The sequence below is a fragment of the Talpa europaea genome, assembly GCF_964194135.1.
Source record: "Talpa europaea genome assembly, chromosome: 3".
Classification (NCBI taxonomy): domain Eukaryota; kingdom Metazoa; phylum Chordata; class Mammalia; order Eulipotyphla; family Talpidae; genus Talpa; species Talpa europaea.
The window spans coordinates 150923539-150938110 of NC_140069.1; the positions used below are offsets into that span (position 1 = coordinate 150923539).

At 59.4% G+C, this 14572-nt stretch overlaps 1 protein-coding gene across 1 annotated transcript in view; it reads right to left on the bottom strand.

Moving 5' to 3' along the window:
• Positions 1-14572, bottom strand: part of LMBR1 (limb development membrane protein 1) — a gene marked incomplete at its 5' end in the record, with an annotated part of 82372 nt that overhangs the window by 60352 nt on the left and 7448 nt on the right. The window contains 3 exons of the mRNA XM_084230877.1: positions 453-592; positions 4238-4277; positions 5972-6056. Coding sequence (XP_084087003.1) covers positions 453-592; positions 4238-4277; positions 5972-6056 — 265 coding nt within the window. The remainder of the gene's footprint in view (positions 1-452; positions 593-4237; positions 4278-5971; positions 6057-14572) is intronic.

Genomic DNA, 14572 nt, shown 5'->3' on the forward strand with positions numbered 1-14572 from the left:
GCCCTCGGGGGTGGAAAGGATCTTCCAGGCACAAAAGCAACGAAAGAAAAACCAAATAACGACAAAGACTGGCAGCGTGTCCATGACTGGGCGACATAAACGTCCATTCCCAAAATCAAAATGCCAAATAACAAGTGGAAAACCACACCCACAGAACTCAGACTAAGCTGGTGCGTCACACACACGGAAGACGTAATTCAATAGCAACGGACAAGAAAACGTATTAAGAAGATACACTAAGTCTTTTTAATAGATTTTACAAATTTTAAAATTAAGATGTCCCACCTCACAAAAAATTCGAGAAAACGACCCAAGACCCAAATGTCCCAATCTTGGGTTGACCCGAGACTGGAATGCAGGTTTTTAAGGCTGTCTACAGGCTGCCTGTCATAAACCAGCCCCCGGGAGTCCCCTGAGCCCCCCCCCCCCCCCACACACACACACACACTGACCGTGGATCAGCGAGCCGTTCAGCCACTGGATGTAGTAGCTCTGGGGGAAGGAGAGCAGGACCTCGTTGCTGACGATGGACAGCGGCAGCAGCAGCACGGCCCCCGCCGACACGGCCAGCGTGAAGGTGCTCAGGAACAGCCTGCGGAGAGAGGCGTCAGGCTGCGCGAGTGGGAGCCGGGAGGGGGGGCTGGGGGGGGGCTGGGCACCCCGGAGGACCCGCTCTGGGCCCCCGGCGAGCGTGCCCTGAACAGGCAGGCGTCCCGCTCCTCGATTAAACATCAGTATTTATCTCACAATTGCATTTAATTAGCGACTTGGCAGTAGATGCTAAAAGCAACGCAACAACTGTTTCAGGTGAAAAAATACTTGTGAAGGGAGCGCGGAAATGAATTAATTTAAAATGGCTATTTCAGGGAGAAGACTCGCAAAGCCATCGACGCGCCCCGTGAAACGGGCAGCGGTTAAATGCATCACACTCGTAACAGCGGGGACCGCAGGACGGCCTCCGCGGCCCGGGACACCAGCGTCGCCGCGCCCGCGCACCCGGCGAGCGCGAGTGGGGACGGAGCCAGGGAGGGCTCAGCAGAGGCCCACAGCTCTCCTGGCGCCGCGCAGGCAGAGCAGAGGCAGGAGCGGGGCCTTCGCCTCTCGGCTCACAAGTGTCTGCAGAGTTAGACCAGGTTTAAAAAAGATTTTTAAAAGAGTCAAATGGCAAAAGGGAACCCACGTCCCATTAGGGCTGGAGCCTGGATGCCCACCACGGAAGTTCAGAAGGAAAGAACACAGAAGCAGAGGCGAGGAGGCGTAACAAAAAGTGGGCCGTTGGGCTCAGTGCTCGGAAGTCACCCCTGCCTGCAGCTCTGAGGGGGGCCCACCTAGCACCGCAAGGGCTCCCCCGAGGAGCCGGAAACAGCCGGGCCTGCTCACTCACCGCCTGCGGACGCCCAGTGCGCCAGGAGGTCCCACAAAATCCTGGATGCGAATCTTGTCAAGTGGACAGCTCAGGGGCAGCAGTCCGGGGCACTAGTGCCCAGCTGCTCCAGGCCCCCCAGCGCCGGTGGGAACCCGGAATGGCCTGAGGGTCACACTCTGGCGGCTGAGTGTGGTCTCGCCTGCCCGCACTGGCCCCACCCATGGCCACAGCATGCCCCATGCCAGCTCCTCGCCCTGCGTGGTGGTCTCGGGGTGCCCCTTTACAGGCCTGCGCAGCCAGCGCACCCTGGAACACCCCCAGCGACCCACCCTCCGGGGCCTGCACCGCCCTCCCCAATCCCTCCTCATACTCTCAGGGGCTCCAAGTCACACACTGGACCTGCGGCTTTCGGAGGCAGATGCTAATGAGAACAGGCAGAGCTGAAAGCCATCAGTGACCCCCAAGATCCTGCCGAGGTGGCCCATGGCTGCAGCACCACCCACAGGTGGCCCCAGAGGCACAGGTGGGCCCCACCCCCTCCTGACCGCCCCGGCCTCTGCGACAGGGGAGGCAGCAGTGAAATGCCGGCAGCCCAAAGGAAAGGCCCACGGAGGTGGCCATCATCATGTGGCCATCGGACCACAGAAAAGGGCCTCAGAGCCCATGTACCTCCAGACCCGAGGGCTCTAGCAGGATGAAGCAGGGGCCAGTCAGCCCCGGCGGGGTTGGCCTGAGCGGCCAGGAGACTGGGAGGCAGGCTATACGCGGGGCCTGGAGTCTCCACGGGCACAAAGGCCCAAAGCCGCCCTGCAGATTCTGCCGCCCCCAGGGGTCTGGGGCGCCCGCCTGCCCAATAGGCCTGGCTGCACTGACCACAGCCGGCAGGGGTGGACTCGCCCCACTGACCACGTGTCCGAAGGCCCAGAAGACGGAGAGGCGTCCACTCAGCTCCCTTCGTCTGGGGCAGGCCTGACCCTGAGCGCACACCTCTGCTCGGCCCACCCTAGTCCACAGCCCCAGGCCAGGGGCTGTGCTGGCCACTGCTCACCAGGAGAAACCCGGCCCTCTCAGCCCCCGCTGGGCTCTGGTGGCACAGAAAGGGGAACTGCGGTGAAGATAATGAGATGGGGGCCCCTGGGCGCCACTGACGTGCGTGCCCACACCCCCCTTCAGCAGGAGCAGGACACAGACCCCCTCTGGAAAAGGCCACACCTGGACAGGTGCGGGCTGAGGAGCAGGCCCAGGACACCTAAAAAGGGAGAGCCAGAGAGACTGACTGCTGCCAGGTTGCCGCAGCTGATAGGCATCTAAGTGGGGGTGCGCCCAAGTGGGGCGCAGGCAGAGGTGTCGTGCTCACAGGCCCCCACACCAGGGCCCACAGAGAGAACTACCTGCCCTCACACAGCTGGGGCTACCGCAGCTTTCTGAGGTAGGAGACCGAACTTCCCTGCCCTCCCCTCCCAGGTGAAGGCCAGCCACGCCCCCGAAGCCTGGGGCCGGGACAGAGCAAGGCCCCAATCCTGTGTCGTTATGTCAAGTCAGGGACCTGCGGTCAGGCACAAGCCCTGGGCAGGAGCGTGCCCCAGCGTGGGCGGCTGTGGGCCGGGGAAGCCGGGCTGGCCGGCTCTCCCCGGGATGCAGGAAGCAGCCCTGCTCAAGCTAAGCTGGAGCGGTTTTTTTTTGTGGGACCCTCGCCAGTGGCCAGAGAACAAACCGGCCCTGCAGAGGCTGCAGGCAGCCTCGCAGCCCAGCGCTCAACCGCTGGAGCGGTTCTTGTGGAGGTAAAGCTGACGAGAACTACGGCTTCACAGACACACTCCCGAGGTACCCGGTGCACCGTCCAGGTCCAGCAGGAGCTCAGCACCCCAAGAGGCCCCCGTAACCCTCGGGAGGGCTCACCTGCCGGGTCACACCCCCAAGGGGCCACAGGGAGGCCTGTTAGCACTCCTTCCTTTGGGGCCGGGGGCTGGATGCAGGTGCGAGATTCGGGGGTGCTCACACCATCTCCCAACCCCCGCCCCTCAGCCCCCGGAGATGCAGCCTCTGCCACTGACCACGCAGAGGGCAGACGTGCCGGGAGGTCAGGCGAGGCGCCAGGCGTGAGACCACAGCAGCAGGGCCATGGCTCCGGGCCTGTCTGCTCCGGCCTGCCTGTGCGGGGGCCAAGCAGCCACCCTCCAACACTTCCGGCAGAGGAAGCGCTTTCATCAGTTAGAACTTCGCTGTAGCTTTGGGATTACCCCCGAAAACGTTCAAGCCATCAGTAAAACCCTGGCACAAGCAGACCCTCTATGTGGGGCCTGTGCCTTTCAGAGCTTTACCACGCGGCCGTGGCGGAAGGAGTAACCACTCTGCATCCAGCTTGAATCCACAAGGAAGCTGCGGGCCGTGTCTCCCCACGTCACCAGCACGCCATAGCACAGCCCCCGGGCTCCCGAAGCCACAGCCCCGAAGTCACCAGCATGCCACAGCACCGCTCCCGAAGCCGCCTGGGCGGGCCCCCCATTCCCACGCGACCAGAGACGCCTGCTCCCTGCCCGGGCCCGTGTCACCTCGGCAGACCGTCCAAACAGCCGACGGTTTTCTCTTTTGTGGTCCAGCCACTTGCCCAAACCTCAGCCATTTCCAGGTTAAATTATCTCCAGATGAAACCTGCCAGCTCCTTAAACAGGCAAAGTTTTCATAGGACACACTCACTCCTCAGGGACCCCCTGTATCTGCCAACTCGTGCTTTTCAGGAACCGAATGAATGTGGACAGAGGTGCTGTCACGCTTTAAGTACAATTTTTCCACGTTTCTATCCAGAAGTGAACATGAAGCTGAGGGCATCCACCGCACGAAGAACAAGCCAGGGCGCCTTACGATACGTACGAGATCCTGTTGACCACGGCGTCCTCATCTTCATGCTCATCTGCAAAGACATTCAGGGCGTTAACGTGTTCTCCAACCAAAGGTCGCAACGCGTTAGAAAATGTGAACAAAAACGAAAACTGAAAGAGGCAATTACTGAGTAGAAATAAGCGTCAAGGCCGGTGTACTTCCCCAGCGCAAACCCCACGCCGCCCTCACCAGCTCCGAGCAGGGAGGGTAACGGACAGCGCCGCGAGTGGCCGCAACGCCTGGCAGCGAAGCCACCACATGCACGGAACAGTTTCCCACGGTGCGCGCTCCCACCGCAGCCCCGGCAGACCCCGAGCCCACCACGAAGCCTCGTGAGACGCCAGGTAAGTGAAATCACTACTGAACGACATTTCCCAGGCGGTAGCAGCGGGACAGCTTCTACTGTGAAGCGGGGGTTCCGTTGCGGCGCCCGCCGTGTCCAGCGTGGGCGCGGGGGCAAGGGGGGGACTCCGAGACCAGCCACAGCACCCGGGGGTGGCGCCTGCATGCGTGAGCAGCCCACAGGGCGGCCAGAGCGGGGTCAGGGGAGAGGCCGGCCCCTCGCGAGGCTCTAGCGGTCTCCTCCGTCCTCCCGCGTCAGCTCGTCCCTGAAGGCACAGCGGCCCAGCCGCAAGGAGGCACGACCACGCTCCTCAGGCCCGACTGGCTTGTGCTCCGGCTCGCTCCCGGCCTCTGGGGCGCGGAGCCGGCTTCGGCGTCAGCGGGTGTCTGGGCCATGGTCCAGGGCCGGCCCGCGCGCGGTCCCAGTTCCAGGCTGCTAGAGGGCGCCAGGGGGCACAGAGACCGCGGCACGGGCACTGCCCGTGCTGTCGGGCCATGGCCCATGGCCGCCGGCCCCAAGGAACGCTCGAGTGTCTGCACATCGTTTGGGTCCAACTCCCCACACACTACAAGGGCCCTCACCGCCACCCCCGAATCAAATGCCACGTCCAGTTCTTCCCACCAGGCCCTAACTGCCCCTCATACAATACATCGCAAGCGTCAATTCCACCTCTGCGCTGCGCCCATGAGCGGTGACGCCCGAAGCCAGAACACCCTAAAACCCACCGCGAGGCCGAGGTGCTGCCTCGGGTGTGAAGGCTTCAGACCCAAAAAGGCTGGGAGGCCCAGGGGTGCCTGAGTGCAGGGCAGAGCCAGCGGAGCGAGCGAGCGGTGCGCGAGAGCAAGCCAGTCCCCGTGGCGACTGATCGCCCACCAGCGAAATGGGAGAGAGTGGAGGGGCTTCGGTGAGGGCACCCCTATGCAATTCAGGTGTCCCCCACCCCCAGCCCAGCGCCACTGGGCCGAAGGCCTCTGATTTTAGAAAGCAGCAGCCGTTTCACAGACGGCAGTGCAGAAACTGCCAGAAAAGCCTGGGAGCCCATGGGCACACGTCCCTCCTCAGAGGAGGGCAGACACGGGCTCCCTCTGACAAGACACGGACAGGGTGCCACTGTGAGAGGGCCTCACCACTTGGAGGGTGCAGCCTCTAACCCCTTTGTGGCCTCAGAGAAATAAAGGGCATTCCGGGAGCCTGGGGGGTGTCACAAGGAGGACATTCCGGGAGCCTGGGGGGGCGGGGCCACAAAGCACCCAACACGCTCGTGGAATCACCCTTGGGTGCTCCCCGAGGCTGACCGCCCCGCACAGGCCGGCGCGGGGGATGGCCCGAGAGCAGCAGGCTCCCTGGAGGGCACCGTAGCCCCCTCACAGGCCCGCACCCACACGCCCACTTGCCTGATTTCCGCTTGTACCTCGTGATGATGAAATAGGAAGCCACGTAGAGGACAGCGAACAGGAGGAAGCATATCTGAAAGAGAGCAGACGTGAGTGCCGTCACATGGCCGCACTGGTCAACAGAGGACGCGCCTCTGGTAGCTGGAGGGCAGGGAGGGCTCCTCTGCTAAAAAGTGAACCTGCCACGCAATTCGACATGAATTCCACCGCACGAAAACAGAGCCGTGGGCCGGAGCGTGTGCAGGAGCGCGTCCACGCGGAGCCAGCCGCGCCGATCCCAGGCACCGGCACGACCCCCACCCCCAGCCCCACCCAAGGAGCCCACTCGCGCCACGGTCCGGCCCCAGCCGGCAGACGCGGGGCCTGTGACAGCCCCTCCGCGCAGTTGCCTTCTGGGGGCGCTGGAGGTACTGCTGAGCCCAAGGCCGCCTCAGCCTTACGCCCGCACGTCCAGCGCAGCTTGAAGCACACACACCCAACGACCGGGGCCCAGGAAGACACGGAAGCCCGTCTAGATCGGGCCCCTTTCTAAAATGTTTCTTCCACCGCCACCCCTCAGCCGCTCCCCAACTTCAGAAGCCCTGACCAGCTTCTTAGCAACGTCCGCGAGCTCTGCGGGCCTTCCCTTGGGCAAACCGCCCACCGGACGGGCGCCCAGCACTGCCCCCGCCACCGCCGCTGGGGCCCGTCCTTCCTCATGGCCGGGCAGCCCCAGGCGTGACCCCTCTTGCCCTTGACCCGCCGTTGATGCCCACGGGCGCCCGGTGCCCGTCAACACCGGCGCGGACATCTCCGCGCTGACGGGCTGCGAGCGCCACGTCTCCACCGCCAGGGCCGGGCGCGGACAGGGGCCACGACGCTGCTCTAGCCTCGCCCCCGAAGGAGCAGGCCGGGGCTCCCCCTCGGCACCCTCCCGCGCTCACATCGGGTCTCTACGGCGCGCGGCCCTCCCGGGGCTCTGACTCTGCGCGCTCTCTCCTCGCTCCCGGGAGCCATGGCGGAGCGACTGGCCTGGCCTCCTCCTGGCGGACGGTCCGTTCAGATCTGCTGCCCGCGTACTGATGGATTGGGTGGTTTGGATTTTTTTAATTGTTGGATTTTGTGAGTTTTTCCCTACAGCCTAGATATTAACCCTTTTCAGTTTAGCGTGAAGACAGGGCGTCCCGTGACTCTCCCGTGTGGCGCCAGGCCGTGGGGGACTCTGTGACCTGAGGTAAACCTGCCTCTGTCCCACGGCGCCGGTGTCCAGTCCCCAGAGCTGCCGTCACTGCTGTCACAAAGGCGTGGTCCATGTTTCCACCCACGGCCGCTGTCGGTCCGTGTCTACACCTCTCGTCCACTCGGAGCTTGTCTGTATGTGGAGTGCGCGTGTCCGGCCTCGGTCCTTCTCTGACTGCCTGGACAACCCTCCCCGCGCGTGGCTGCGTCACTGCCCCCGGCCCTGGCTCGGGGGACTCCCCCACCAGCTCAGAGTCCCGCTGCTTGGGTTTGCCTCTGCGCCCCCACTGTCGCAGGCGGGCCCACAAGGCCCTGCCGAGGCGAGGCTGCACGGCCTGTCCTGGCCCACATGCCTTATGGTTTTGCATTTTCAGTTCCTTAAAAAGCCAAGGACGGGGGGCCTCCCTGGTGGCGCAGCGGTTGAGCGCTGGGTTGCGAAGCTGCCCACAGCCTCTGCAGCGCTGGTTCGATCCCAGCCGGCTGGCGAGGGTCCCACATGGCAGGCAGACCTCTCCTGTCTCGCCCGCTGCTCCCCTCAGCAGTGTATTTCGTCCGTCTGCCTGTTCTGCTCCCCGCTCTGTCTCTGGGGAATCCTCTCACCCTCCTGCACATCTGGCCTGTACTCCGGTTCTTGCATTAACAAAAAAAGAAAAAAAGCCGAGGACAGGAGTACCACGTGACCCAGCTACTCCACCTCTGAGCATTTACCTGGAGAACACGAACACGCACATCCAGAGGCGGGCGCCCTGCCCGTGGCGCGGCAGCGTGGTCTGAATAACTGAGAGCAGGAAACACTCAAGTGCCCGGGACAGATGAGTGAATAAAGACCATGCGACCCAGACACGCCAATGAATACTACTCGGCTGTGAAAAAGACGAAGCCTTCCTGTTTGTGACATGTATGGATCTGGGGAGTGTTACGCTTCGTGAAATAAGGCAGACAACAAGCACGTGTAATTTCACTCAGCTGTGGAAGATGAGCTAAAAACGAACTCTTAGATTATGAGAACAAAATGGCGGTTGCGGAGTTGTGGGGCGACAGGGGAGGCTGGCAACTGGATAAAGGGCTTCTGAACAGTACTGGGTGGAAACTGGGATTCTGGGAGCGATCGCCATGTTGTAGAGAGGCTGAATTATAATGCCGTCCACCTGAAACCTACACAGTAGCATCAAGCAACGCTATGTCAACACACAGTTACCCGAAATATGTTTGTATGCACAAGAGGCATCGCAATCAATGTGGAGGGACAGTTACCCAGGAACGTCCCACGTGCCAACAGGGACAGCAATGATTCATGAGGTTTTTTAAGGACATTATATTAAAATCAGTTTCCACTTAACTTCTAACAGATCTGGGGGTGGCAGGCACCAAAGGGTGAGAAAGGAGGCGCCACTGCAGTGTCACACAATCGCAGCCGACATGCGAGCATCCGTGCCTGCAGATGGGCCGGGCCGGCGGCCAGACCTCCCTCGTCCCGACAGCAGGAGGAGGCCAGAGGCCCCAGGGCGCGCTTCCTGCCAGCTACCTCCGCGTGGCTCCGCCCGGATGTTCACCACTCACTCCGTATTTCCCCGCTTGACACGGCGACAAGCCGCCTCTCTGGAGAAAGGCAGCTTCCTGACGCCAGCGCTCTGCTCGGCCAGCACTTCCGTAGGCACCGTGGTCCACGTGTCAACGTGACCGCAGCACGTCAGGTCCCGCCACGCCGGTGCTGGGCTGCACTGCCGCTTCTTGAAATGTTGAAGATTCTATCTTTCCCGCCTGTGCCCCGCACCCGCACTCCGGGCAAGGCCGGAAGGGGCAGCCGAGCCAGCAGGCCCGCTGGTCCCTGGCCTGGGCCACAGCCGCTCCGCCTCCAAGTCCTCAGAGCCCCACACGGCGCCCACGCGACGCTCCTCATGAAGGAGCCTTCTCCCCGGGGCGCTCGTCATGCACGTTCAGCTCCATGAAAGGAGACACGCCCGAAGAGCACATCTCTGGAAGCCCCTGCCCTGGGCTCATCTTCCAAGAACAGGCCGCAGGTCGCACCCCGGCCCGCTGCTCTTCCCCAGCCCCAGCCGGGCCCCTCCAGCCAGACAAGCCACACATCGGCATCGATTTTAAAAAGCTACACGTCCCGGCACAGAAATCCGGAGGAGGTGCGCACCGCCGGCCGCTGGCCCGCCTGCGGCAGGGGCTCCGGGCCACCCGGGTCAGCGCCGGGAACTCCGCGGGAGTCGGCCGTAAAGCAGCCTCCTGCCCGGCGCCGCGTGCCCGGATGCGCGTGCCCCCGCAGGTCACAGCCTGGCCACAGCGTCACTGTCCTGTGCTGAAAACTCGAGTCCCCCCCAATCTAAGCACTCACCCGCTCAAGGAGGGGCTTTTCCTCGCCGGGTACGTGTTTTGTACCCAGGGGCCTCTTCCGGGGGCGCCGAGAGCGTGCTGTGTGCTCCACGGTGTCCCCGCCGGTGCACGGGCACGGCCCGCGCGAGCGCCAGCGGGAATCCGGCAGCCCGGGCGCTGTCCGTCCCTCACCCTGGGGTTCTCCACGTAAAGCCGTGCTGCGTGTGAACAGACTCGCTTTCTCCCGGATCCGTACCCATTACTCCGTTTTCTTTTCTTCTCTTACTGCACTAGCTGGGACTGCCGGGCCAATGCTGAAAAGCCGTGGTGCGCTCCTCGGCCGGGCTCGGGGCTGAGAGGACACACCCTCCGCCCCCAGCGCCTCGCTCCGCCACCTCCGCCAGCATGGCAGGTCGGGTCGTCTCCTTCGCCAAGGGCCTCCTGGCAGACGTCACCACCGCCCTCTCCAAGACAGCCGCAGCCCTGAACCAGCGGGGCAAGCTGCTGCCACAGGGGCAGCCGGCCAGCACACAGAGGCCAGCCGACACGCTTGAGGGCGCCGTGGAGCGCACTGCGCGCATTCCCAAGGGGCAGGCGCACCCCCCGTCCTTCTGGCGGGGCACCCTGGTCAACCTCATCAGTGACATCCCCACCCGACCCTTCAACTTTGCCCTCAAGGATAAGCACTGGCAGCTCCCCAGGGGGCACGCGGACCAGCACGCACACTCCTGGAGGGGCGTGGCCGGCAAGTCAGCTGCCCTTTGCCTCGTCTACCCCCTGGACTTCACCAGGGCCCGGCTGGATGCCAGTGCAGGGAAGTCAGGCACACAGCGGGAGTTCAAGGCCCTGAGCAACTGTCTGGTGAAGACCAGCAAGTCCGACAGCATCCGGGGACTGTACCAGGGCTTCGACACCCCTCTGCAGGGCACCAGCGTCGACCACAGGGCACCACCATCTGCAGGGCACCAGCCACAGCTGCAGGGCAGCACCACCTACAGGGTATCACCACCCACAGGGCACCACTGTCTGCAGGGCACCACCATCTACAGGGCACCACCATCGACGGGGCGGTACCACCTACAGGTCACCACCGTCTACAGGGCGTTACCATTTACAGGGCAACACCTACAGGTCACCTCTGTCTACAGGGCGTCACCAACTCCAGGGCAGCACCTACAGGTCACCACCGTCTACAGGGCATCACCATCTAAAGGGCGTCACCGTCTACAGGGCACCTCCGTCTACAGGGCGTCTACTGTGGCACGCACAACGGAGCACGCGCCCCGGCCCCAGGAGCACGTGCGTCGCGGTGAGCCGGATGACCGCCCTGAGGGCGAGAGCCGAGGCCAGCGCGGCCCCCCGCCGCTCCTACACCACGCAGCGTCGCGCGGCGATGCGGTTGGGCCACAGAGCTGCTGACGTCGCGGCCATGACCCCTGGGACTGCTGGAGGGAGATCTTCAGAGCGGAGGGGGCAGGCCACCCAGAGTGCAGTTGTCGTGGTCCTGGCCAGATCACGCATTAGAGGCCGGTGGAAAGCTCTGGAAAAGGGTTCATTGTGATGACGACCACTGGCACCTGATTCCACACACTGACGCCGGGGGGGGGAGGAAGCCCCAGTCTCGGCCGAGGCGGGGCAGCTGGCCCCGCAGACCTAGCGTCCAGGCTTGTAGGCCCGAGTGTGCTCAAGTATTTATTTAACAGGCTCATGCCTCCACTTGACTTAAGCGCCATCCTCTTTGGCACAGTCAAATGTTTGCAATCACCTTCTCTGTTGGGCATTCTGCCACCAAACAATAAAAAACTGGACAGAAAAAGGAAAACAAAGCAGTGCTGGGAGGGGACATCAGGAATGCCAGGCTCCTGATCGCAGTGGGAAAGCGTCCGGTTTCTCACCATGAGGCATGAGGTTAGCGAGAGACGCCTGTGGACATTCCCAGTCAGGGTGAGGAAGGTCCCCCTCCACTCACAGCCTACCAAGTTTCATCCTGAATGGGTGTTTGGATTTTGTCTAGGGCTTCTTCTGCATGTATCGATGAGAACACATTTCTGCTTTTAACCTGTGGATGCCATCAGGTTGCAGGAAGTGATTTTTGAATGCTGAGCCACTCTTGCATACTTGGGTAAACTCCATGTGATCATGGCGCAGTGCTCTTGTTAAACTGCACTTTCTGCTGTTTTCTTGCAGAATTATGCATCTTCGTGAGAGCTTGAGGTCTGTAGTTTCTCTTTATAGCAATGTCTTTGTCTGACTTCAGTACTAGGGGAACGCTGGACTCACCACCTCACAGCTCTTTCCGCTATAATCTCCTACTCTGCTGCAGAAGCCTGGCTCTGATGGGGAGGGTTGGCTCGGGAGGGCAGGCCTTTGTCAGGGTGAACGGAATGCTCCTCCCTCCCCTCCCCCCAACCCCAGCAGCACAAGGGGTTTCATTCTGATCTTTTCTTTTTCTCTTTTTGCATGGGTGAACTGGGCAGTGCAGGCCAGATGTGCAGGGGTGAGAGGATTTCCCACAGACACAGTGGGGCTCAGAACAAGTGGACTGACTGAATCCACTGAATCCACTGCTGACGGGCAGCGGGGAGACGGAGGGGCCTGCTGCGCAGTATGAGTCAGCTTCCTGGCCAGAGGGACTCAGGCCATAGTGGTGATAGCACTGAGACTTAACCCCTGTGCCACCAGGGAGGCCCCCCAATTTTGTCTTTACCCTAAGAATCTGGTTGAGTTCCAGAAACTAAAACTCATGAAAGGCGGGGACAGAGGAAGGGTACCCCCTGCAAGTGGACCTCTGGAGTTTCTGACTCTCCCACTAGTCCATGTGAAGCCTCCAGATATTACCTGATGACAGGCCAGGTGTCCCCACCAGCACCAGCTGCCGGGGCAGACTGCTGCTCTGGAGGCTCCTGTCTGGGGCAGTGGGCCCTTGCGCTCTGCCTCTCTGCTCCAGCTTCAGGGCACTGAGTGGCCCCGTGACCTCCGTCTTCTGATGGCTCTAAGAAGACCTGCTGGTTTCCAGTTTGCTCAGCTGTTTCTGGCCTGAGGATGGAGTGCTGACTGCCAAGCTCATTCCATGCTGGGAAGGAAACCAAAAGCCACTATGTCATCTTTTCAGGTTTTATTTATCTTAGGTCTTAGATCGGCCTGGGATCCCTTTTTGGGGATGGCATACATGATGCCATTTTTTTTAAAGATTTATTTATTCATGCATACAAGAACCAGGATACAGGGAGATGCGCGGGAGGGTGAGAGGATTCACCAGAGACAGAGTGGGGAGCAGAACAGGCGGATGACTGAAACACACTGCTGAGGGGAGCAGCAGGCACGCCAGGAGAGGTCTGCCGCGCCACGTGGGTTATCTCCCTGGCCGGCCGGGATCAACCTGGCGCTGCAGAGGCTGCGGAACAGCTTCACAGCGTGGTGCTCAACCACCTGCGCCACCAGGGGAGGCCCGATGTCATTTTTTTTAATACTTTATTCTCTGTGGGGACTTCCCTTCAGTTCATCATCTGGCAGCTGCTTAGACATCCCCATCTGATAACCAATCTCTGCAGAGATTTAATCAGGGGAATTACTCCAGGACTTCTTTGTAACCATTTTACTTTTCACATCAAATATAGTTTGGGGATGACATGGTCATGAAATTAGTTTAATTTCTTTTTTTAAAAAACCCCACCGGGGTGAGATCCTCACGGAAAGAGGGTTTAACATCAAGTAGTTTGACTGTTAAAAGAAATAGAAGAAGACACAAAGAAATGGAGAGACATCCCCTGCTCATGGATTGGAAGAATAAACATTATTAAAATGGCCATCCTTCCAAAAGCAATATACAGATTCAATGCTATTCCAATCAAAATTTCAATGTCATTCTTCAAAGAAATAGAACAATTATTGATGAAATTCATATGGAATCACAAAAAACCCCGAATAGCCAAAGCTCTCCTGAAAAAAAAAGAAGGGAATGGAGGCATCACACTCCCAGACTTCAAACTATACTACAAAGCCATAATCATCAAAACTGCATGGTATTGGAACAAGAACAGACATACAGACCAATGGAATCGAATAGAAAATCCAGAAATAAACCCACAGATTTATGGTCAACTAATCTTTGACAAAGGAGCAAAGACTATGCATTGGAGCAAAGAAAGTTTGTTCAATAAATGGTGCTGGGAAAACTGGGTCGCTACATGCAAAAGAATGAAGCTTGACCACCACCTCACACCATACACAAAAATCAACTCAAAATGGATTAAAGAACTAGACATAAGACCTGAAACCATAAAATATATAGAAGGAAATATAGGCAAAACACTACGTGATTTGCACATCAAAGACATCTTTACAGACACATCACCCAAAGCAGTGATAGTGAAGACAAAGATAAACAGCTGGGACTACATCAAATTAAAGAGCTTCTGCACAGCAAAAGAGACAATAACAAAAACAAAGAGAAACCCCACCAACTGGGAGAACATTTTTGCACCCAACACTAATGATAAAGGACTGATCACAAAAATCTGCAAAGAGCTGATGAGACTCAACAACAACAAAGAAAATAATCCAGTCAAAAAATGGGCAGAAGAGCTTAAAAGAAAGTTCTCTGAAGAGGAAATGCAAATGGCCAACAGGCATATGAAAAAATGTTCAACATCACTTGTCATCAGGGAAATGCAAATCAAAACTACCATGAGATACCATCTTACACCAGTGAGAATGGCACATATTAAAAAAACTAGCAACAACAAATGTTGGCGAGGATGTGGAGAAAAAGGAACTCTTCTGCACTGTTGGTGGGAGTGCAAACTGGTCCAACCACTGTGGAAAGCTGTGTGGAGATTTCTGGACCTACTAAACATAGAGCTTCCATATGACCCAGCAATTCCACTCCTAGGTATGTACCCAAAGGACACAGAAACATCAATTCCAAAGAACACCTGCACCCCTATGTTTATAGCAGCACTGTTTACAATAGCTAAGCTTTGGAAACAACCCAAATGCCCAAAAATAGATGACTGGATCAAGAAGATGTGGTACATATATACCATGGAA